At 35.5% G+C, this 25,838-nt stretch overlaps 1 protein-coding gene across 8 annotated transcripts in view; it reads left to right on the top strand.

Annotated features, from left to right (window-relative positions):
* The first annotated feature begins 284 nt into the window (after positions 1–284).
* The window catches only part of Nova1 (NOVA alternative splicing regulator 1), a 134,395-nt gene continuing 108,841 nt past the window's right edge, over positions 285–25,838 (top strand). For 4 of the 8 annotated variants that reach the window (XM_055616677.1, XM_055616676.1, XM_055616683.1 and 1 more), the window contains exons 1-2: positions 285–424; positions 2,012–2,155. In XM_055616677.1, coding sequence (XP_055472652.1) covers positions 289–424; positions 2,012–2,155 — 280 coding nt within the window. In that variant the 5' untranslated portion in view covers positions 285–288. Of the gene's footprint in view, positions 425–884; positions 1,001–2,011; positions 2,156–25,838 lie in introns of those variants that run through there. The other 4 variants (XM_055616679.1, XM_055616678.1, XM_055616680.1 and 1 more) reach the window with 4 other exon arrangements.

Raw genomic sequence — 25,838 nt, 5'->3', positions numbered from 1 at the left:
CCCGCGCCTCCTCCGCTCATTCACTCCCGCTCTGCCCGCCGCTTTCTTCTCCTTCTTCGCCCTCCGGCTCCCACACCCCCTCCATTCCCGCTCCCAGCCGACACTGCACTGCAGCTGCTCCGCGCCCTGCCCCCTCCCCAGTGAGCACATCAGCCACACTGCTCGCCGCCTCAGACTGCTATTGATCCGATTAAAGAAAACCCTTAGCAACCCCAAACGAAAAAAAAAAAAAAAAAGCCAAAACAAAAGGGAGCCGCTTCCCCCGGTGCAGCGGCAGGAACTGCAAGCATGATGGCGGCAGCTCCCATCCAGCAGAACGGGACCCATACGGGGGTTCCCATAGATCTGGACCCGCCGGACTCGCGGAAAAGGCCGCTAGAAGCGCCCCCCGAAGCCGGCAGCACCAAGAGGACCAACACGGGCGGTGGGTATCGCTTCCGCCTCCCGCCCCGTCCCCGCCGCCCTCCCGCGCTGTGGCCGCCACGGCGGCCGTTCCGCGCCCCCTCCCCTGCACCTGCCCCGGCCCCGTCTCATCAAGATGGCGACCCGGGGTTCCGAGCCGACCCGCTCGCCCCAGCCGGTGCTGGCCCCGGCGACAGGGTCCGCTCCCGCGGCAGCCCCCCGCGAGAGGTGATGGCTGCCTGAAGATGCGCGCTGCATTTAACAGTCTGAGCAAATAAATAAATAAATGGCACTTGGGTAGCGGTTTGCAGATGCTGGGGGGCACCGGAGACTTTTGCCTCTGTTCTTCCCCTTGCTCTGGGCCACAAGTAGTATGCAAAATCTTGATGAGTGCATGCCCCGAGCGCACTTACGTGGTCGGTACAAATATCGCATTGATTTGTCTTCAAGGGTATGCATACGAGGGGGGTGTCTGGTACGGTGACTTGTTAGTTAACATCCTGCGCTTCCTCGGAAGATGAGTTATAACGGGACCGCTATCGCTTCTTCATTTGCACTGGAGTCATCTTAACAATGCATCCAATGCATCGAAGCAGAGGTGAATTTATCTCCAGCATATACGTTAGAAATGGATGGGGGTCTTGTGAGTGGCACATCGCAAAATTCGGAATACTCGTTCACAGTAAAGAGCTGGATTTACCGAAAAGTTTCCTATTTAAGACATGACCAGATTGACGGAAACTAAAGTTTATGGAGTTGGCTTTATTTTCTGAAACATTTCATTTTTCTTTTTCACGGCTCATCGACCCCTGTCTCTGTTTTATGGTTCTTTTGGAGAGGGAGCACTATCTATTTGTTCACTTTGGAGTGTATTTAGGATAAATAACTCCTAAGCTTTTTAGTGTTGGCAAGATTCTTCTTAAGGTCTTTTAATTAATGAGCTTAGAACAGATCATAGTAGACTTAGAAGTGCCACGAAAGACATCAGGATTACTTAGATTCTTATTCCACCCCCCCCTCCGCCCCCTGACAGTTTCTCAAGGCTTGGAATACACCCTACAGTTTGGGTGGACGATTTTGCAGGAAGATGGTTGTTTTGTATACTTAAAGTCGGATATGGTCAATGATTAATTGAAGTCTTTTATGTGTGCTATGACAGACAAATTTAGCGGATCACTATTTACAGTGTTGGATATTTTTCATCTTCAGTATGTTAAGTGAAGGTTTGTCATCTTCTAAATCTCTGAAGTTTTGTTAAAGGGTCAGTTTCTTTCATTTTGCCATAGTAACCACAGAATTGGAAGACTTTCGTGTTTGGAGTAACAACTGGAATTTACTCATCAGTTTCTGCAGTGCTGCAAATTGTTAGAACATGTGAATTCTAAAAATTGGGAAAGATTTTGTAAATACATGTTTTTCAGTGTAATTGGTGTTTGTTTTTTTTTTCTTTTTGTTTTGTTTTTTATTTTTTCCGTAAGCATTTTTAACTGCTGTTTTCTGCAGCTATATGTCCATCGCTTTAGTTGATGTTTTCTCTCTTGAGGGTGGATTGGGGATTCAATGTTTAAAATTATCATGTTAATCAAATCTATTTCTTTACATTTTTCAGAAGACGGCCAGTACTTTCTAAAGGTTCTCATACCTAGTTATGCTGCTGGATCTATAATTGGGAAGGGAGGACAGACAATTGTTCAGTTGCAAAAAGAAACTGGAGCCACTATCAAGCTGTCTAAGTCCAAAGATTTTTATCCAGGTAGGTGAAATGGTAAAGAAATTGTTAGAGGAATCCCCAAGGAAAAACACCGAATATCTACATGTGTTGTTGTGTGTTGTCTTAAAGAATAATTTGAGTGGTGGAGATTTGAATGTTACATTAGCATACATTGTGGAAAAATTTTCAGTGTATTTCCATTGTTGTTCATGTTTTTTTCCCCATTGATACAATGTTTATGTGATTTAGACTAATTGCGATGTAATTCTTTGCGTGTTTTAGAATGCCAGTTGTTAGCACAAAAACTTAGAAATTAGAGCTAGAAACCTGGACAGTTGGCATGAGGAAATGTGGTTCTCCTGAAGTTTACAGACATCATTGTTAATGACAATTAGTTTAGAGTGAATTCTGAGGAGGGGGTAGGGAGGTTTCTTAAAGAATGGACCATTTACTTCTGAATCCATTATGTACCTCTTTCTGCTTCATTGCTTTGTTTGTTGGTTTGGATGAAGTACAGAGGACAAGTGCTGTCTCTTCAGATATTTAAAATACTTCAGTAATATAATTGGGATAAGAAATTTACTTTTCTGCCACACAAGAAGTGAAATAGTGTTTTACAATTTGTGGTAAGAGCCATATTTGATTGATACTTTCTAGTGTGGTGCTGTAACCTGCTAGATTATGGCAGGTTTCCTCTGTGGGCTGTGTGCATTTTGCTTTTGCTTTTGCTTTTGTTTTTTTCCTTTTTCTTTTTCTTTTTTCTTTGCTTTGTTTTACTTCGCAGCCCCCTCCTTTTGTGTTACACAGTTTTTCGTGTTCATCCTTTCTTTTCTTTCTCCTTAGTTCTATTACTCGGTGTATGTATTTTAAGAAGTGAAATCACAGTGGCGTAGTACAATCCCCATTGATGAAATATCGTTAGCTCATTTGCTTTGCTTAGGTCTGTTTTATGACTAAAAAAATATTAATTCAGTGCTGAGGTGAGCTATACTGCTTAGTGTTTTCCGGAAGGAAAAGAAAGCAGAATTGCTTTCAGAGATCTAATTCACCAAGAGCTCTTTAGTACAACAAACACTGGTATGGATGGAGGCTTAATCCTTACAGGACTTCCTTTTCACAGCTAATGATCTGTGGTAGAAACTGACCATTTACTAGCGAAGATTTCAAAATGATTGATGCTGTACTAGTTGAACACAGTACTTTTGGGGAGAATATTAAATTTATTAAATTGACCTGTGACCTGTTAGATACTGTGGCCCTCTAAACTTTGCTGATGTCTTTCCTTGTCTTGGAAACTTTCCTTCTGTAGTTGGGAAGTTTAACATATTCATGTTGGTGCATTGAACAGGTATATTATAATAAAAAAAAATCAGTGTGAACTTGTGAAAATATGTAGTTTAAATGAAAGCACTCAAAAGAGCTTGATTGCAGAATTAATACCATGATAGATCTAGGAAGAGCTGCAGTGGCAAATTAAATACCCTCTCAATAGATGAAAATGAAAATGTGTTTCTGCATTATACATGAGGTGCTGTAAGATACATAGGGGTGTTACAGAAAATTGATGTTTAGCCAGGATATTCCAAATAGCAAATTAAATACCTTTTCATTTGAATGCAGTTTATTTTCAGTGTGTTGGAAAGGGTGCACTAAGAATTAGATCTTTTGTTTCTATTCGACTTATTTTTACATTTTTTTGTTACCTGAAAATTACTTATTTTATTTATGATGTGAAGATGTTATTTATATAGAGAAAGAATATTCTTTGGGGGGAAAAGGAGAAGCTGTAATGCTTTGAATAAAATCTTGTAACTGTAGTGACGTAACCTGATCAAGTATGATTTAAAACATCAGCTTAGGGGTGCCTTATTCTTGGCCTCTAACAGGTGGGAGTCAATATATGCTATGATACCAGTTTTAAGGATAAAACTAAACCGTGGTGTAGTTTCTAAGAAGCTTTAAGAATTCTGAATAGTTTGTATTAAAATGCTATATTAATTCAATAATTAACTCTTTGGACAAACACATCCCCAGTCTTCAGGTAGACATTTTCCTGTGTTTTCTGTTCATACTTGACTAGAACCTGTAATTATCTAGGGTCTTAATATTATTCAGTCTAACAGCCTTTGAGCTTTTTTTCTACCTTCTTATCCATAACAGATACTTACACATATGCACAGCTCCACATGAGCTAACTGTAAACTGTGATTCATGTCGTTGAGTTACACAGAATATCCTGTAGTGTTTTACAGTGATTTCGTAGCTCAGATTGTGTCTCTCAGATGAAATGCATCCATACCGACACAAACATGTATGTTTGGTTGCTGTGTTCTGGTAGAATGAACATTCCTGATTCTTATTTCAGTGAAGCATTCTTTCTGGTTCATGTTCGAGTATAGTATATTTGGGGGGAGGGGGGAAATTGCATCTTAGTTGTAGAAACTACTGGATTTATTCAAGTTACCTAAAATTTAAAATCAAATGTAAGTGTATTGCTAAATACTTAGTAAAAATACCAATGTATTTTTCAAAACTTTCTTTATAAGATGTTTAACCTGGAATGCAGTAACCTTTTGGAACATTTTAATACACCTTGAACTCAAACGATGGGCACATGTAAAAAATCTGCATCCACTGTAATTTCTATAAATGTGTTTGTCTTTTGGGTCACATTGTGTCTTTGTCATATTATAAGCAAACCTACATTTCAGAGTAAAGATTTCTAAACTTTTGTCAGAATGAGAAGATAAAACAAATTTTATGAATTTAAAGTTTATACAGTTAAATATTATAGGTAAAATACCAATATGTCATTATGAAGTGACCAGGGGATTGTGTAATGTGGAGTTGAAAAGTGCATTTCAGGCATCGGAATCAGAAGAAAATGACCTACAAGTAGATTTTACTTTGTTTTCTATATATTTCTTCTATATGTTGATTCTCTAAGATTTATTCATACAGAATATAGAATTCTCATTGGTGGTCTAAGAATGTAGCTGTTTTTTTCCTAACTTGATTAAAGAAATTTAATTTGATTTATGTATTATTCTATAAAATGGTTACACAGAGGTGCTTGTGGTCAAAAGCAGTTTTCTCGTTGTAGAGGCTGAATTTCTGTTGCATTCTCAGAATGGTGGTTAGTTTTAGTTTTTTAAATTCTTTTGCCTGTCATCTGAAGATGTTTTATTTTCATTAATAGATTAATTTTATCTGTTAAAGTGTAATACATGGTTCAAGTTTGTTATTAAAGAAACTTATTGAATACATTTGTTATTGGTTGAGAATAATAACAAATATGTAGATATTTTCATGTGTGCCTTGAATATCAGAACACCTCATACTTGATCTGTTTCTGTTCTTTGACACTTGAGACGCCCCTTGTGCCAATTAGACAGGGCTTTTTTGCTATAATGTTGGAATCTATTTCTGTGTATTTTGTATTGATTTACTATTTTTATGGTTATAAAACTGAGTTGTTTTTAATATAAAGTGTTTTTTATATTGCCTCAGTTAAAATTTTAATGTTGCTCCTAGATTTATCAAATTCTGATTTCGGTGATGTCCAATTTGGGTGATTTTAAAAACAAATTTGAAGTCTTTTATACATTTAATTTTTTAATAGTTGAAAAAAACAGACTGTAAGTTAAAATTCTTTCAGTGAAGGAACTGCATTGCACCATTTTTGTTTAGACATGGTAAAAATCAGCGGTTTATCTAACTTTTATGGTTGAAATTGTGTAAAAAATATATATCTATATAATATATCTCTTTATATATGTATATATAGATAAAGTCAGAGGAAATAAACTTTAAACTGGACATTTTGTTTATACTGTTGAAGAAAAGTATTATGGTGATATTGGTAATAAATAGCATGTATATCATTTTCCTCATAGCTTCTAAAAGTTACAAACTATGCGTTTTTCTTTGGTCTCAGTTGCAAAATATCTTAGAAATCTATTGATACACACTTAAGTCAAGATGAATACATTGATAGAATGGTAACACATAGAGAAAATAAAGTTAGGACTTGTTGGGTGGTGTAAGGTGATAGCTACCATTCTCTGCAGCACTGACTTCAGTGGTACTGGGGAGTCTGCTGTACATAAAGCATTTTTCTCTATAATCTTAAACCTGAGATGTTTATGTTTGATATAGTACCTACTGTTGTGGATGACTTTATATTTTACTTTTCCAAATCCTTAGGTAAAGAAAATACACTATTCATACAGACAGTAGTATTGCTTGAAAATTTGATTTTTTTCTCATTTTTAATACTTTATTTTCATATTTTAACAATAGGAATTCTTTTGATAGAATGTTATTGAATTGCCACAAAATTTATAAACATATAAAAATACTTTTGATGTGAATCTCATCAATGCAAATACTTTATAACAAGGGGTTCTAGGAAGATAAAGTAGCATAACATGCCTTAGGTGTTTATTTGTTCGCTTTTATTTCATTTTGACATTGGATCTTCTACCACTGAATTAACAAATTGTTAAAAATCATTAACCTATAGTATTGATGTTTTCATGAGTTTTATGGTACAATGTCACTTTGAAATGTGTTTTTTGAAGCTTTATGTGGTTTAGAAAAATAGCTCATTTGAAATATGCTGACATTGTAAGGCATAATCTAACCTTGCAGACACTATGCCACATGGTTTCAGGAATAGTGAACAAAATTGGTGAAATAGTTGGATAAATGTGTTCATATATGTGAGGATGCTTCATATTAATATATCAATAAGAAAATATGATCCATGGCATAGGAATACTAAGTAATTTGTCGTATTGCTAGAAACCCCTGACAGTCAACCAACATTCAACAATTCGTATTTCATTATAATTACTTATTTTGCTATAGCCTAAGATGATTATTTTTAATTTAGTTTATGCAAGTTCTTATTATTGCACATATTATACCACCTGTTACCTAAACATCCACACTTAATAAGCATCTTTTATGAAATTATAGAGTTCGGTCCTAGTTGCTTTTGGAGCAAGTTCAGTCTAAAGCTGGAGAAAAGGTAGTGGGATATTTGTGCTTGATTGCCATCTCATTTCCATCTTTGGATCCAGCTCTAGCATAAAGTTAAACAACATCTGCAGAGATCTGACTGACAAACATCTCTCTGGGACTCATCACTGCAGCGTGCAGCAGGTGCATTCAGCTTTGCAGTTCTTTCCAAAAAGAGGTCGGTTCATTCTACCATTTATCAGTAGACCAGCGGGAACAAGTGACTAGAGAGAAGTGGTTGGTTGTCACTTGCCCGGAGCTGGAATTGGACTGGACTGGAGGAAGCTGCAGCAGTGCATGCCTTACATTGCATTGCAGCTGCTGTGCAGCTTAGTGAACCTGACCCCCACAGACTGAAGTGTCATGGCAGATACTGCAACATTCAACAAATGAAACATACCCTCAATATATGTTTTTATAATTAGGTGTTGGAGTTGCTATTTTCTTCATCTTTCGAGATACAACATTCTCATACCTTTAATATGAAAATAATTGTGGGTAAAATGATTTTTTTTTAATGACCTAATGGAATTCAAGTAAGAAAGGGATCCAAGCTTTAGGTGTTGGGACAAAAATAAGAGACATTTAACTTTCAAAATGCCTAAATTCTACAAATGCATTTTAAAACATGAGTTAGCAGAAATATCTTGTACTTAAGAAAATATTATCTTATGGTTATATTTGTTAACTATTATGTTAGCATTTGTGTATTTGTTTTATAAGAACAGTAACACATGTAGATTTTAGAAATAACTTTTAAGAATTTGAGGGTGTTTAGAAAGCTACCTTACAAAGTATTTTGAAGTGTTCCAACAAACAAGACAGATATATATTTTTTAAATCTATGTTAGAGTGTTGCACCACATTGTATTATAAGAAAATTAAAATCCACACAACTAAAATTTGAAGGAAATTGTCTGTCATATACTGCTTTTTAAAAAAATTTCTTAATCTGTCTGGGATATTGACTTATATATGCTAGGTAGTATCTATAGATATTTCTTGTGGGCTTTCACACGTATCAGTAAATGTATCTAATTGCAGTCCTGTGCATTAATAAGCCCTTGAATGGAAACAGTTCCTAACATTCACACAAAATCAAGGAAGGTGTTACTACATTTAAAAGCAGTAGAAATACAAACACAGAAAAAAAAAACTTTATGAGTGAGGGGAACACTTGCTCCCCAAACTTTCTGCAGGATTTGCTAATTTGTTTTTCTGGGGATACACTGACTGTAACATGTTGATACTCAGGCATGATAGGCTTTGAATTTACAGTGTTCATATATATTATTCATTTTTTTCCATGAAGATATTTTTGCAATTTTAATACTAATATTTTGATGATATGAAAGTGACACGTGACTATTTTACATACATACTTTACTATGATTTTAAAAGATTTGATGAACACAGAGAAAGAGCAAACATCTTAAGACTGCAAAGCAAAAAAGAATACTATCTTTTTTCTGATAACATTTTAGATAATTTCAGTACTTGGGAATTGTAAACCATGATATGGACATCATTCTATGACAGATCTTGACCATGCACAAAAACTGTATGCGTTTCATCATTGATCTGCTGCTGCAACCCATGGGTCCTATCATAGCATGATTGACAGGACCAGATGAGAAGTGAAAGCAGTATCTTGAGTTTTGTAAGAGCAAGATGATTCAGGTAAGATTATTTCATGTTGAAAATACATTTTTGGCCATTCTTAAACTAGTTTTCACTCAGTAAGAATTTAAAATTATTATTTTTATTTGTAGACATACTTATGTTTTACTTGTACTTGTTCATATATTTGTACCTTTTTACTGTAAATTTAGCCATTTTTAAATTTTATAAGATTTTTTTAATAAAATATGCACATACTTTCTGTAGTTTGGGAAAATAAGTTCTTTCCACTTGGTAGGTTTTTGAGATTCATTTTACTTTGAAGACTCCATAATGCAATTTCTAGGACAGATTTTCAGACAACTTCAGTAACTGAGATTTCAAGTCCTGTGTTTCTTTAAATGTGTGATAAATTCTGATTCATTCTCATATTAAGGAAGGTGATCCTTATCTAAATTGGTAATGCCTTACTGCTCTAGGATTAGACTGGCATTAATTGTATTTTAAGGCCTCTTCTTTGTGGGGAGGAATGGAAGGGAGGAATAGTGTAGCCATTTCAGTAGCACAGAACAATATAGAGTACTTGTTTTTGTTTTCTCTTTATTTGTGTGAATACAAATACTTTATCAGTATTGTATAGTTCTTCAGTTTTGGTCAATTTCATATTTTAAAATACCTGTTTATTTCAAGATATGTTGTTGGTGAATGAGCATTTCTTTGAAGAGCTTGTCACATTGCTTGTCTTAAATTATAGTTTTTAAAGAAAATATGTTTTTTTTTTCCTAAGCTTAAGGACAGTCAAGAAAATCATTAAAATACCTTTAAAATAATTAAAAAACAAAATATATAACATCTTGATTTCATTGAATGAAGCATTTCCGAATCTTCTCTTGCTAATGGATCTGTGCATCAAATGTTTCCCTTGAGTGGCAGGTGCAGTGATTTGGTCCTGTTACCAGGTTGGCTGTAAAAAACCCTCTTTTCCTTAAGGAGTCTAGCCCTGTGTTGCTACAGGGAAATTTCCCCGTCTTAGTGCCTCCAAATTTCATATGTAATTGTTTATATTTTGCAATGTCTTTACCAGAAATGTAAGTCTGAAGCTCTCTTTTTAAAGGGTTTTTTAGCAATGGTGTTGGGGAACTGAGCGAAAGTGGGAAACTTAGGTCCTCTATCCTCCAGAGCCTTGAGTTCGAGCTGAGAAAGATAGGGAGTGGTGACGTGCTGTGCCTGGATTCAGTGATGCCTGCCACAGGCATGTGCCTGCCATCCTAGTACTCCGGAAGGCAGAGGCAGGTGGATCTGTGAGGCCAGCTTGGTTTACCAAGCAAGTCCAGAACAGCCAAGACTGCACAGAGACACCCTGTCTCGAAAAATGAAAACAAACAAACAAAAACCCCTTCACTATTTCCATTACTCTTTTCTTTTTGGATGCTACTGAGAAAATATGTTCTTTTTCTTTCCCTTTGTATTAAATGAATACATCTAATTCTAAAACCAGGCTGAAAACCCTGTTATCTTGTGAGCAGTGTTTTCCTAGTTGGTTTGCTTCTGTGAAGGTGTAGTGGTGGTGCTTTGTGTCCTTGCGCACTAACTAGAAGATACATTATACATTATAATTGACTATCCAGACCTATTGTTCAGCTACACTAGGACTCTGAATATGGTTATGTTTTAAGGGTTGTTACATTTCTGTACTTAGTTACTTTTCCTTAGTTCTCATTAAAAATAGTATTGACTTATGAGTTCGAGGTCAGTCCGATCTACAGGGCGAGTTCCAGGACAGACAAGACTACACAGAGAACTCTGCCTCGAAAAACCAAACAAAAAATAGTATTGCTGTTGTTTTTTAAAAAAGGAAACAGAATGTTGACTTTCTGTGTCAAGCTTTGTTCCTGAGAACTATATGACTTGTTCATGTTTTGAACTTTTGTTAAGAAAAAAACTTCCCCAAGTATGTCAGGTTTTACTAGGTAATCATAATAGTTTATGAAATATGAACATGACTAAGTATAAAGCAACATGAGTTAAAACTAGCTGTTGATTAATAAGTGTCAATTAAAAATATTATTCTTGTCTTTTTTGCAGAACTATTTTATTAATTTTTCTCTTTTCCTTCAATTAGCACTGGTATGCTACTTTCCTTATGGAGTATTTTCTAACATACTTATTTAAGTGTGTAATGTGATTCTGAAGATTTCACTTATACAGCTTTAAGTTTAAACAAAAGACTTTAATGATAATCTTTACTCATCAGATGTATATTTGGATTAAGGTCCATTGTGTGGGAGATTTCTCTCATCCTTCTTGCAGGCTGTTGCATTCAATATGTAGCTAGGTGGGTTTTTTTTATCTTAATAAAGCTGTTTTTTTTAATTCTTTATTAATTACACTTTATTCACTTTGTATTCCCCCTGGGGTTCCCCCCCCTCCCATCCCAAACCCTCCCTTCCTCCACCCTCTGCATGCATGCCCCTCCCCAAGTCCACTGATAAGGGAGGTCTTCTTTTCCTTCCTTCTGATCCTAGTCAATTAGGTCTCATCAGGAGTGGCTGCCTTGTCTTCTTCTGCAGCCTGGCAATGCTGCTTCCCCCTCAGGGAGAGGTAATTAAAGAGCAGACCAATCAGTTCATGTCAGAGGCAGTCCCTGTTCCTATTACAATGGAACCCACTTGGATACTGAACTGCCATGGGCTACATCTGTGCAGGGGTCTTAGGTTATCTCCATGCATAGTCCTTGGTTGGAGTATGAGTCTCAGGAAAGACCCCTGTGCTCAGATTTTTTGGTTCTGTTACTCTCCTTGTGGAGTTCTTGTCCTCTCCAGATCTTACTGTTTCCCACTTCTTTCCTAAGATTCCCTGCACTCTGCCCAAAGGTTGCCAATAAGTCTCAGCATCTGCATTGATAGTCTGCAGGGCAGAACCTTTCAGAGGTCCTCTGCATCAGGCTCTTGACTTGTTCCCTCTTTTCTTCTTTTTCTGATATCCATCCTCTTTGCCTTTCTGGATATTGAAATATTGAGCATATTAGCAAGAGTCTTCCCTCTTGATTAGTTTCTTCAGGTGTACAGATTTTAGTAGGTTTATCCTATATTATATGTCTAAATGAGTGAGCAGGCCAATCAGTTCACGTCAGAGTTTTAATCACAGGCGATACTGGAAATTTAAGTGAATATAAATGGATGGATGTATGGATGGGTGGTTGGGTGAGTGGGTGGATGAATGGATGAATTGAGGATTCCTGTATGAAGTACTTTGCAGGGTAAAAAGATAGCTATCTTTAGTGTTTGTTTCTACTCTACTTTGATGGACTGTGTAATGTGTGTTTCATGTGTGTGTACAATGTGTGACTAAAGTCTACATTTCTGAAAAATTTAAATACTGAGGTCAGGAATTCCAGAAACAAGAATAGATTTAAATAGGCCAGTTATTGGTAAGGATTAAGAAAAAAGAATGGAGGGAGGGAAAGCCATCTTGCTTTCTGTTGAAGGTGTAGTGTTGTGTGAAGGAAATCAACATCCATCATTATGGAGAGCATCTCACAGCCACATCCGAAGGGGAGACTGCCTTTATTTTAGTCTGGCTTAGGCAACATAAACTAATTAGAATTATTTAACAAAGAATTCAGAAGTAACTATATAAGATTATGCAGTCTGTCACTTTATAGTTGAGATTGCATGGACAAATGTGCACTACGGTCCCACAATCACTAGAAATTATGATTGCTAAGTATTATAACAAAATTAAGTAACATGAAAAATGTGAGTGTTAAATATTTTATTTTTAACATATATACATATATACTGAGGAAGTTAATTAGTAATTTTGTTGGAGAAATTTATAATATCACTGTATGATGCTGGGCAAATTATTTTTTTGCTAATCAAGAAGAATGCATGACAGTTATATAATAGAATATAATTTACTTGCTTATGTCTTCCACTTAATTAACTCGTAAGATATTAGTGTACATTAATTATTTAAATTTAAGTTCTAGGAAAGGTGAATTTGCAATATTTCAGTCACTCGGTCAACATTTAAAATTTAGGAAGCATGCAGTACTATTCATAAGTTGATTTTGCCACAATTAAGTAATGAAATGGCTAAGATTTAACAGCTAGCCTATTTTGAAATAAATTTTGTGTATATTAAAACAACAACAAAAAGACAAAGAACAACTGTAGAACATTGGGTAAAATCCCGATCATAGGGTCTTTACCTGACTGGTTTCCCTTCTCAGCCTCAACTGTATACAGTCTGACAGTTTGACAGATGCTTGTGTGTCTTCTTTGAGTTAGAATTCATTTTAAAGTGATCTGATGATCTTATTTTCAGCAGTGAGATAAGAAACTAGGTTTAAACAAATACATCAGTAATGTGTAATTGCAAGAAAATTAGGCAACTATCTCATGGGAGAATTCTGTGGAGAAGTTGAATTCCTACGCCATTAGAGGGCCTTGACAGGAACTTTCAGATTTCAATTAGAAGCTGATAGTAATTTGAGGGGTAAACTTTAACGTTGTTGATGGAAAATGTTAGAAGGGTCCTTTGAAACAAAGCGACTGAAAATGCATTAGCATGAAAACATGAAAAAAAATTTGGTATATCCAGAAATCTGGACAGTTTGCATTTCTTGGGTAAGAGCTGGTTTTGCCAATAGGTAGCATATGTATAGCTCAGTAGTATGAAGTTTATTGTATTGGGTGTTTCTGTATGGTGCTGATGGTCATTGGTAAGCACTGTGGATGTTTGTATGGGTAAGAAACAATGTAGTACATGTAAATGACAAATATAGGTAAATATTTTAAAATACATCTGTTATATCTGTACATGACTGACAGTGAATGTCCAATGATTACCATTCAAATCTATCTGTATAAATATAAATAAATCTGTCTGTGAAACCTGTGCTGAAGACTGTCCCAGTTGTCTGAAAGCTGAAAGCTGAATTCATTTTGAAATCGAAGAGCCTGGTTTTCTGTCTAAGAGCTATAGGCAGAATCAGAGGTGAATTTATGTAGGAAGGAAAGACAGTGGGAAAAGTGAGGGAACTGGGAATACAAAAGAGATGTCAAGAAATGAAAATTGTCTGTAATGAAGTTACTGTGGGCAAGAATGGCAAATGTCAATGAAACATTTTGCAAGCATGCACCAAAGCTCTGAAGACAGATCTGTACTTGACCCTTGTGCACGTATATATCTTGCTGTCCATTCAAATGCTTAAAGTTACTAACTGATTAGCTTCTTTAACTCTTTTGCATTTAACACCCAATAGCTAAAATTGTGTATGATAACATTTCCCTTAGTTCTTAAATTCCTTGACTATATAGTCCTGTCTAGTTTTTTGGCATATGGAAAATTACAAATAATGTTTAAGCTCATGAAGATTAATGATTTACACAATGAATACAGTTATGTATGTTTTCTGTTTCTTTTTAGTGTGTGAATTAGATGCCCTTCAGACACCAAAACTGTAGTATATTACAGAAATGCTGCTGTGTTGTGACAAAGAAAATGAAAATCGAGTTATTCATTTGTTGTGGATTTTCTGTCATGTCCTTGTTATGTTTACAATTTTATTACTGAAATTTGGCACTATTATTTTATCTTTGGTAATTAAAGTTTATAAAATATTAATTTTAATTGATACATTTATCAATTTCAAATGATTTTAAAGATGACTGTAAGAAACATGACACTATTTTACTTGGAAAATTAGTTTAAAATGTACCATTTTATACATATTAGTGAAATTATTGACGACTATATAGAGCAACATTAAAAATTGAACATCTGAAGTGACAATAAGCACCAGATGGGGATTTAAAATACAAATACTTAATGTGTAATTTTTATTTAAGTGCTATTCTGGATTCAATAATATCAGTTGTTTAACTCAAGGCGTATTCAATATTTTTAAAAAAGCTTTAAAAAAAATGCCTCCTGCCCTTGGACTCCACATTGGAAGCTTTCAGAATGTAGTATGATGTCATGCCTTACTATTGAAGCGGAGAACAGTATGGGTCAGGATTCACATTTTTGCAAAGCAAATGCAGATGTTTTGACAAAAAAATATGCTTTTGTGTTTGTATTATTTTAAAATTTGTGCTTTTAACGAAGTCTGCCTTTAGAATGACGATTTATTTTCTATTTATACTTTATGTGACTGAACATTTTTAACCATATTTTCCTCATAATAGTATTTAAAAATAGTTCTTCTGAATTATTTACCTATTCTAATAAAACAAAGGTACCTTTTTTCTAAAGCTTTATCTGATTTTAGCCACGTTTGTGTACTTGGCATATTGTTTAAAAAGCAGAACAGCACTGCAAATGAAAACACAAACTGATACTGAGGTAGTGTGCATATGTGGCCCTTTGGATTGGCACACGCCTCTGATGGCGAGCTGAAGGTACTGGGAGGCTCGGTGGGTTCTAAAGAAGAGGCTTCGTTTACCATGTACCTGTTGTTAGTGGACTTATAATTCAGACCGGCATTTTACTTCGTAAATCCTTATTTTCAGTGTTCATAAAAATATTTTTGATGTTGGAATTAACAATGTGCAATTTGTCCTAGTCACTAAGTTAGTCCTTGGAGGGTGTGTGTGTGTGTGTGTGTGTGTGTGTGTGTGTGTGTGTGTGTAGTTTTGTTCAGGAATTAATCAATAATGCTAGTATGTTTTTCCAATGCTAATATTACATCTCCAAATGGTTTCATAATGTAAATGTTTAGAATTAAAGTAACATTTTTTTTTAGAAAAATTTGTATTTTAAAATTTTGTATTTTTAGAAAAAGTTGAACTGTGGACTCTTCATGGAAATTACCTATTAGTATATTCAACTTTGAATTCATATTATCTTCTTAGAAATAATGTCGATTTTTTTAATTTTTAAAAGTGCTGTTTTTATCAAGTTTTTATTGAAGGTCCTCCAAATTATTCAGAATGTGGCATTAATAATGAGTAGAAATTTTACATAATGTGGACAAATAATTTAGGGGTATAAACAGACTGCTTAAACTGTAGAATAAATACAATTCTGTATTTATTTTGAGTACATTTTAGGTTTGAGAAGTTTTTCAAGTAGTATTACAATTTTATTTATTTACTGAGGGTTATAAATTCTACTTTTTGAACAGACATAACCTGAATTTCTCTGCACATATTCGTGTTGTCCCTGTCAAATTAGTGAGGAAAATGATGATCTTAGATTTAGAATTTCTGGACCACACAACCCAAAGTTACTGAGTGTTCATTAGCTCAAACTTCATGAAAGCTTCGATTTCTTGTACTGATATCAGTTCCTAAAATGTCAGGGTAAGTAGAAATTTTCATCTCCATTTTCAGATTAGTTTAAGAAAATAAGAAGACAAAACAGGAATGGCATTTGAAAGTCAGCTTAGTAATGAACCTGCCTCCTCGTTCTTGTTACTCCACTGTATTACTTTCGAAGTTTAGTTTGTAAGTAAAGTAGAATTCAGGTAAAGGTTACCAAACTGCCATAACAATACATTATTTGAAGGTGATCAGATATTGTGGATACATTGACAAAATTTTTGTAATTACTTTTCTGAAAATTCTGCAAATTAAAATATTGTCATAAAAAAAGCAATAGGCTATAGAAATATGAACAGGTTGATGCTTGGATGTCCTGTGTTCATACTGATACTAGAAGTCCAAAATTATTTTAAAATTTGAGATTATTTATATGAAATTTTTTAAGCCTCTTAGTTTATCCCTGTCAGAATTTGCTTTTCAGTTTTAGGTTATAAATGGCTATAATCATAGGGTTATGTAAATTATACATAGACGTAAAGCCAGAAAGATCTAGATGAGTGCTGTGATACAGCCAAATCACTTTAATAATCACTATTAGCAAAACTTGCATGAAGGAAGCATGTCGTGTGTGTAATGCACTATGGCTGTGAAGTGAGCACACTGACTCTGTGTGACTTGGTGCCTTCTCTGGTGGGAATCAGATGTTCTGTTGTGCCAGTTTGAACCTTGATCTAGCTTCCTAGCTGTGCCATTTTAGTCAAAGTGAAAACCTTCTTGGAACTCCACTTTAAAAAAAGTCTTAATGGTTTTTTTCCCCATTTTTATTAAGAATTTAGACTTTATAGGTACCAATAAGATCACAGAATAAATGTGATATAATAAACATTTTATAACCAGTATGTTTTCATGTAGTGACAAGAATTCAAAATACTAAAACTCCATATGAAATATGAGTTTGTTTGCATTATTGATTTATGAAGGTTAAGAATTTATTAGTCCCTTTCCTTTCTGTTAGTATATGCATTTTAAATGCACAGCACTAGAATCATGAATAGGGAGCCTTAGCAGGAGTGTTCAAGAGTAAGTTAACTGTACATAGAATATTTAATGCTAGCTTTGCAGGACCTCAAGACACTGAACTTTGGAAATATTCCTCCCTCTCATTAAAATAAGTCTAGGACATTAAGCAATGGGTTTGGGACTGTGTAGATGATCATTTGTAAGTCTTGTTCTTCAGATTTCTTTTAGCTGTGGAGATAATGGACTGCTTTTGGCAAGATTTTTAACTTTTAATTCATGTGCATATAGTTTCCATAAAAGAATCAGAATATTTTAGTGATCTATTCTACTTAAAAGTGTTTTTTAGGAGCCTTGTTTTATTCATCTCCACTTCTCAACAAGTGCACATATTCTTGATTGCTGTTATACTATGACACACTGTGTAATGATCATCATATAAACATGTTTTTACATGACTTATATATTAAATTACATATTATTCATTGACTATTTGCTCTTGTACCATAGCAAGACAGAGTCTTCTGTTTTGTTTGACTGTGATCTTGTGGACATAAATTTACTGAGACCAACTGATCCCTGCATTAACAAATAAGCTGACTGAATATTTCATTATATAATGTAAATTACGTTAGTTAGGAATACTAGATAATATAGGAAAATTAAAGAAAATAAATATTTTCCAAAAGGCTATTTAATGTCAACACAAGTACTGTGAGCCAGAGATACAGAGCTGGCAATTATTTCTAGTTTGGGTCTGTCGATGTGTGTGAGTGAGTGTGTGGGCGTGACACTGAGTGCTGAAGTTCATCCCACACCGACGTTGATCCCTGTACAGTGCTAAAAGTTTTCCATGCCTTGTTCACAACAGGATATGGTTTTAGAAGCAGGAACATAAGCATGGCTGTAAGCAGCCATGGCAACACAAAGTATACTCTTACTTACAACATTTCTACATTTATTGAAATAATTAAATTCAACCCCCTCCACCCAGCAATCCTCATTGATCATTTTATTTCTCATTTCACAGAAGATAAAAGTGAGAATCCTCATGTTAAAATCATCACTCCATGCCTGTACAACTTCCTTTTCTTCTCCTGCTTCTATTGCGAACCTATCTCACAGACTTTTAACCCCTTCATTTCAACACAGCCCTCATTTTTCTATGACAACAAATCTTGACGTTGTCCATGCTCCCTTTTGCTGCAGCAAACCTCTACTATTTTTTTTTCTGTAACCTTAAGCTGTATTTTCTGTATTCATGTCATTTCTGGGCTCAGGCCTTGAACAATTTTCCTTTTGTAGCCAGTCTTGCTGTTTGTAATTCTAGCCGGTATCATGGTTTCACATACTCTTCTTTATGTTTGCATTTCTTAGCTGCTTACTTTATTGTACTTGTGTGTCTAATTTGTACATTAGGAGGAAGTATGACTTTTCCCTGCCTTGCTGATGCTTAGACTCTGGTTTATCTTCTTCGACACTTCTTCTTCATCCTAATTGCAGCAAAATCCACTCAGGTTTCAAAGGTTCTAAACCTTGGACGAACCTTCACTCTGTCTGTCAAACTCCACATTTAATCCACAAATATGATTTTGATCACCTCCAAGATAGTTGTCTTAAAGGAAAACCAGCTATGCAAGATCAAAACAGTACTAAGTACAGAAAAACTTGTTGCAGATATCTATTCTATCATATGTGACTAAATAAAGAATTAAACTCATGTTATAATTGACTGTGAAGTGTTAAGTGATTTGTTGTAAATAGGTCAGTCATAATAATCCTCCTGGTTATGTTTCAGAAGATGAAGAATCAGAAAGGCAAGGGTCATTTTTTAGTTTTCTATTGTAGGGAAATTTGCAAGAAACAGTGTTTTTAAGAGTGCCATTATAAATATGTTTATCATAGCATGAATATTTTATAATTTTGAATATTTGGCTTTTAAACAGTAGATAAATATAAAACCAGCAGAATGGCATTCAGCCTTTAGAAAAGGGAAAGCTGATATTTATGATGACATAGAGGATGTATTTTTGGTCTAGCTGAAATAATTCAAAGACAGAACTGTGTGATCTCACTGATTGGTGGACCATCAAAAGGATTAAGTATATTGAAATAGAGGGAGGAAAACTGGATCCCATGGATAGAAAAGAGGACATGGTGGGGAAGTAAGCCTGAGATATGCAGACAAGCAAGGTGAGCAAATCTAGCCATCTAATGTGCACAGTATGAGGCCTAGAGTATATTGAAAATTGGTCAAAAGTAGAAATGTTAGGTGCTCTTGCCACAAAAAGTTATGGTGGAGCATGATAGGAGTGTTAATTAGCATGTTTGAAATAATTTCCAGTGACATGATGGTGATAGTCCTCAGCATACCATAGACATCTCAGGGACATTTACAGTAAGTACAACATGGTAAGACTGTATCATCAAAGTAAATCTGGGCTGACGTTTAGCTCAGTGGTGGAGTTATTAGCATGTGCAAAGTCCAGCATCAAAATAATAAGTAATAACTCCTTCGTTATAGGACAAAATTACCTTAAAAATAAGTCATTGTACATGCATATGCATATATGCATATATATGCAAATATATATACATGGATGATAGATTTGAGAGAACCTATATAAATAATATGCTTAACAAACAATTCATATATATGAGGATTACATCTTACAGAAGCTGGTTTGAAAATAAATGATCTCATTGCCTTTTGCTTTTCTATAAAACATTCTGAGATAACTTTTATGCCTACTAATGGTGAATTTATTGGCTTCATGCCATGAAAAATTACTTTAGTTGACAGACTCTAAGTCAGTTAGATTTAATTTACTATTTTAATTTTATGTTTCTCTCTGCTTCCACAGTTGTAAAAATTATGTTAATATCTTTGTGGTATGTTGAAGTGTCCTTTGGGCAGATACCCTGGAGTGGTATAGTTGAGTCATGCTGTGGGTTGGTTTTTATCCCCATGCTGATTTCCAGATTTTGAGCTAGTTACATCCCTGTCAATACTGTAAAAGTGTTCCTTTACCCCTTTTAATCCTCAGCAGCATTTTTTTTTGCCATCTGTTTGCGTAATGATTGCCATTTTGAGTGGGGTAAACTGAGCTCCAGTGCAGTTTTGGTTGGCACGATTCGGATTGCTAGAGATGCTCACCATTTCAGATAAGCTTTGACCATTTGCTGAGAAACCTCTCATCAGAGGTAATCATTTTAAGCAAGCTACAACAGTCTCTGAAAGACAGACCCGTGTTTTTTGTTATTTGTGGTTCCTAGATTTTATGTAGATATAAATATCATCTATCTATATGTATGACATAAAGGTAGACATGAATGTATCTGTAGAAATTTATGGGATTAACAGGAAGGGTGAGAAAAAGGTTAAGGCGATAAGGACTATTTCCAATATATACTATGTATATGAAATTTTTAAAAAGAAAAACAGAATAGAGGAAAATGGATTAGCAGAAAATTTGAGTTTTTAATACTCCCAATATAATATCTTTAATGAAGTTAATATGCTATGATAAATTTTAACCTCTTTTCCTAATCATGGCTTTTATTGTTGTGTATTACACAGGTCAAAAATGATCATCCTCTGGAAATAATCTGCCAGATTCAGGCAAATTAATCTATGATACTAGATTTATCCCATTGTATTGGTAAAGGGAGAGCTGGTGGTCATATCTTCCTAAATTACAGGGATAAGAGCTTGAGTTTATTTATTTGGCTTTGTTTTAATATTTTATGGGTTACAAAAATAGCTTAAAATTTATGACTTGAAAGCTGGAAGTGGTGGCACACGCCTTTAATCCCAGCACCTCAGAGACAGAGGCAGGCAGATCTCTGCGAGTTCAAGGCCAGCCTGGTCTCCAAAGAGAGTTCCAGGAGAACCAAGGCTACACAGAGAAACCCTGCCTCAGAAAACAAACAAACATACAAACAATTATGACTTGAAACCTCGTAAGAATACTTACTAATGACATCTTTCTTAAATCTTTTCAAACTCATATGAACTTTGTGGTCTTCTAAATATTGCTTTGAAAATATCTACGCTATCATATTTTCATGCTGCTCAAGTGTTTATGCATAGACTCATATTACAAAGTCCTAAGACTTATCAGTCATTTTCTTTTTTCTTTATTTTATCTTTCTTTTAAATTTTTCATTATTTTTATTTTCTGTTGATGACATTTTATTTTTTAATTTTAATTTTATTTTTTTGTATTACTTACAGTTTATTCACTTTGTATCCCAGCTCTTCGTCCCCTCCCAATCCTACCATTCATCCCTCATCTCCTCCCATACCCCTTCGGCAGTCCACTGATAGGAGAGGTCCTCCCCTTCCATCTGACTCTAGCCTATCAGATCTCATCAGGATTATGGGTCATTTTCTTAATTGATTTGCTTTCAAAGAGTTTGCCCATAGTTGGTGTCTACATGTGCAGCTTTTATTATTTCTCTTTCTTGTGAAGGAATACTAAGAATTTACATGTAAATTCACTGGAATTTACATATCCAGTGAAAGCATATTAACTGTTTCAACCATATTTAATTATGAGAGTGCAAAATGTGAATACAGGATTTTAATGTAAATTGAAGTGAGTAGTTTCTATAGTGTTTGGTTTATTTTCACTTTAAAAAATTTACTTTTTAAATATTTGAGATAATATAATTACATTTCTACCTTCCCTCTTCTTCCTCCAGACCCTCCAGCTGTCTCTCAAATCAATGTCCTCTTTTTGCATTGTTATGGCATTCATGTATGTATATACATATATAAAAAAGGGCTTTTTAGTCAGTATCATGTAATTTGGACTCTTGATTACCTTAAGTTGGATCACACACAACATGTTAAAAGGACCTGTGTGCATGTATCCTCCAGATGAGTGCACAGTACGTTTTTAATCATAATGCTTGTTGCTTCAAAAGAATGATTTATATAGAACACGGTATTTTTTAATTGTAGAGGTTGCACTTGCTAGAGTATTTACTTAGAATTTACCTAGAAGCTATAAAAATAGTTCTGATTTTTGTCATGAAAAGACATTAAGAATAAAACAGCTGATTGCCTTAAAAAAACAAAGTTATAAAAGGAACTATTTTAGTAACACTTTCCCATTTTAAGTGACCATCAATCTCATTTTACAGCTGAAGCTGAAAGCTGTTTGATATAACACATTTTACCTTAAGAGTTCATTAAAGACAAAGACATGTTAGGAAGCTTGATTGAAATGATAATAAATTAAATGATGTTTCAGAGTAAGCAAGGAATGCTCTATAGTGCATTGATCATTTTGTGATTGTTTTACCCAAGTTTCTTGATACTAATTTCCATTCCTGAGAATATTTAAGAATGTACAGCCTTGTCCTTCTGGAAATGTTAGTCTTTACAATATGAATGCAAGATAACTTCCTACCGGCCGTAAAGGCAGTTTCTGCAGTGTGTCTTTTATAGGTCTTCAGCCATGTGGAAATGACCGGTTTGATGATACAGCTGCCTTTGAATCACCCAAACTCCTACTGCTCTCATGTAGCCTGGGCTGTCCTTGAACTCTTGAACCCTTGAAATTTTGAGCTCCTGATCTTCTTGTCTTTACCATTCAAGGGTTAGTATTTCAGACCTGTGCGATTCCTATGATGCTAGGGTTGAAGTGAGGGTGCTGTTTGTGCTGTCAGCCCTCTTTCGTCCATCATCTGAAGAGCCAATGGATGCCAAAGTTTGTCCTAAACTTTCTGTTACAATCCAGAAAGGATCTCTAGGAAAACAAGGCTGTTAGATGAGACACTTCTCTTGTCCTTACCCTACTTGCTTTGCTGTGGTTACTCAGTATGGAAAGCAAAAGACTGAAGTTGGCCCAGTTTTATTACTTCTCAGTGTAACAATTGTTTTCCATTGGTTCTGCCCTTTGTGTGACCCTGTGCTTATTACTATTTATCATTCTGTCCTCTACCTAATTGTCAAGGTGTTCATCTCTGTCACCCTAGGAACTGCCCCAGAACCTTGATGTTCTGTAATTGGACTTGCTTTAGTTTTATTGAAGATGCTTAAGCTTCCTTTTATACTTGAAATTACTGTGCATTTTCATATTTAATGCTTGTTTGCCACCTAGAAAGGGAAGGCTGAGCCTCTTTTTAAAATCTTAATTATTATTAGGTATTACAATTTATTCACTTTGTGTCCTGGCTATGGCTCCTTCTTTCACCTTCTTCCAATCCCACCCTCCCTCTCTCTTCCCCTCCCCCCATGCTCCTCTCCTAGTCCAGTGAGAGGGGAGGACCTCCTCCTCTTCTATCTGACCTTAGCCTATCAGGTCTCATCAGGACTGGCTCCGGTGTTTTCCTCTGTGGCCTGGCAAGGCTGTACCTCCCCCAGGGGATGTGATCAGAGAGCCTGCCACTAAGTTCCTTACTAGGGAACCCACTTGGAGACTGAATCTATGGGCTACCTCAGTGTAGGGGTTATAGGTCCTCTCCATGCATGGTCCTTGTTTGGGTATCATTGTCTGCAGGAGGCCCAGGGCCCAGAATTTTTTGGCTCTGCTGATCTCCTTTTGGAGCTTCTGTTCTCTACAGGTCTTTCTATCTCCCTCTTCTTTCATAAAATTCCATGCATTCCTTCCAAAGTTTGGTTATGCGTCTCAGCATCTGCTTCCATATATCCTAAATATGCTCAACTATACAACAAGGACATTTTGTTCAACCATTTTCCTAGCAGCTCTATTCGTAATCTGGAAATAATCTAGATATTCCTCAACAGAGGAATGGATATAGAAATTGTGATACATTCACACAATGGAATACTACTCAGCTATTAAAAACAAGGAAATCATGAAATTTGCAGGCAAATGGTGGGAACTAGAAAAGATCATCCTGAGTAAGGTATCCCAAAAGCAGAAGACACACGTTATATACTCACCCATAAGTGGTTATTAGACATATAATATAGGATAAATATACTAAGATCTGTAGTTCTGAAGAAGCTAAACAACAAGGAAGACCCTCGGGAAGATGCTCTATCCTCATTCAGAAGGGCAAATGTGATAGACATTGGAAGCAGTAAGACAGGGAACAGGACAGGAGTCTAACACAGATGGCCTCTGAAAGACTCTGCTGAGCCTCTTTTTAAGGCTGTCATTTTTCTTTTAATTTTTTAATATTAATTACAGTTTATTCACTTTGTATCTGTGCTGTAGCCCTCTCATTCCCTCCCAATCCCACCCTTCCTCCCTCATCTCCTCCCATGCCCCTCTCCAAGTCCACTAATAGGGGAGGTTTTCCTCCCCTTCCCTCTGACCCTAAATTATCACGTCTCATCAGAACTGGCTGCATTGTTCTCCTTTGTGGCCTGGCAAGGCTGCTCCCCACCTCAGGGCGAGGTGATCAAAGAGCCAGCCACTGAGTGCATATCAGAGACAGTCCCTGTTCCCCTTACTAGGTGACCCACTTAAGGCTGTCATTTATTATGCTTCTGTTTACGTTTTCAAACTCTTGTTTGATTATTTCAGTCTTTGCATTTTTTTAAATCACATTAGATCTATTCTCTTGCCTTTCGAATGTGTTTAGTGTCTACTTTTGTAAAATCACAAATTGGGGGATTTACTTCTTTTGATTCAGATCTTCTCTGTATTTTCTATTCCCCCATTTTCATAACTATCACAAATTTTGACAAAGTAACCTTTCTGCTGAGATTTACCCCCTGATTAATATTTCTTGTGAATATCCAACCATTATGATCTTAGTTGGTAAGATCTAACTTTTTCAGTAACTCAGTTACTTATCACCTTCTTTTAAATATTCTGTAGTGTAATTGCCACTCTATTTTGATACTTTTTCTCCTTTGATTCTCTTGACAGTTTGATCCTTTTTTGCTTACTATTTAAATAATTTCGTGTGAATTTTGGTCACTATCTCTTATTTTTAAATTTTTGTGTCTTTGTGTATGTATATCATTCATACGCAGCATTCAAATCTCTGGTATTACAATAGACTATTAGCTGTAAGACTAAAGACAGCACTTTTTACTTCCATAATGTCTCTTAATATGTAATGTGAATGCTAAGGTATGCATTCTTACACTGAATTATTAGAGACATTTCTCAGTTGTCTCTTTTTGTCTTTATTTTCTCTGTTTTGCGAGCTCTTACATGGTGTTCTTGACTCATACCAAAAGTTGTTAGTGTTAATTTTTTTCATTGCCGTGTATACCTGATTCCTAGAACCTCCTTATACTTACAACCAAATGCCATGTGTTTTATATATAACTGAATGAATTAAGAATTCAATTCAGGATTGTTAAAAAAAACAAACAAACAAACAAAAAAAAAAAACTCTGTCCACTATGTTTATAAACCTTTATTTTTGTTTCCTGATAGGCCAGCCTCTTTCAAGTTAAATAAACAGCCCTTCCCCACAAAACCCACCATGTTTAATTTTTCTTACATTCTTTGAACATTTTTAAAAATGTCACCCATTTTTCCTGTGACCTTCAATCTCTAGTGTGCACAATCTCTTTGTGCTTGAATGGTCCTTAGATAGCACAGTTCCCCTCTTATATGGGCTGTGCGTAGACTACTACCATAGCAGATCATCCTAAGTATCCTTTCTAACACCCAGGTACCTTTGTTTATTATATGACCCCCCACCCTGAGGGAGGAGCAGCCCTGTTAGGCCACAGAGTAGGACTTTGCAGCTAGCCCTGAAGATACCTGATAAACCAGGGTCAGATGAAAGGGGAGGAGGTCCTCCCCTATCAGTGGACTTGGAAAAGGGCAAGGAGGAGATGAGGG

Source organism: Psammomys obesus, unplaced genomic scaffold, assembly GCF_907164565.1.
Source record: "Psammomys obesus unplaced genomic scaffold, mPsaObe1.curated_primary_1811, whole genome shotgun sequence".
NCBI lineage: Eukaryota > Metazoa > Chordata > Mammalia > Rodentia > Muridae > Psammomys > Psammomys obesus.
The sequence above is the reverse complement of the archived record's forward strand: the minus strand, read 5'-3'. Positions and strand labels throughout refer to the sequence as shown.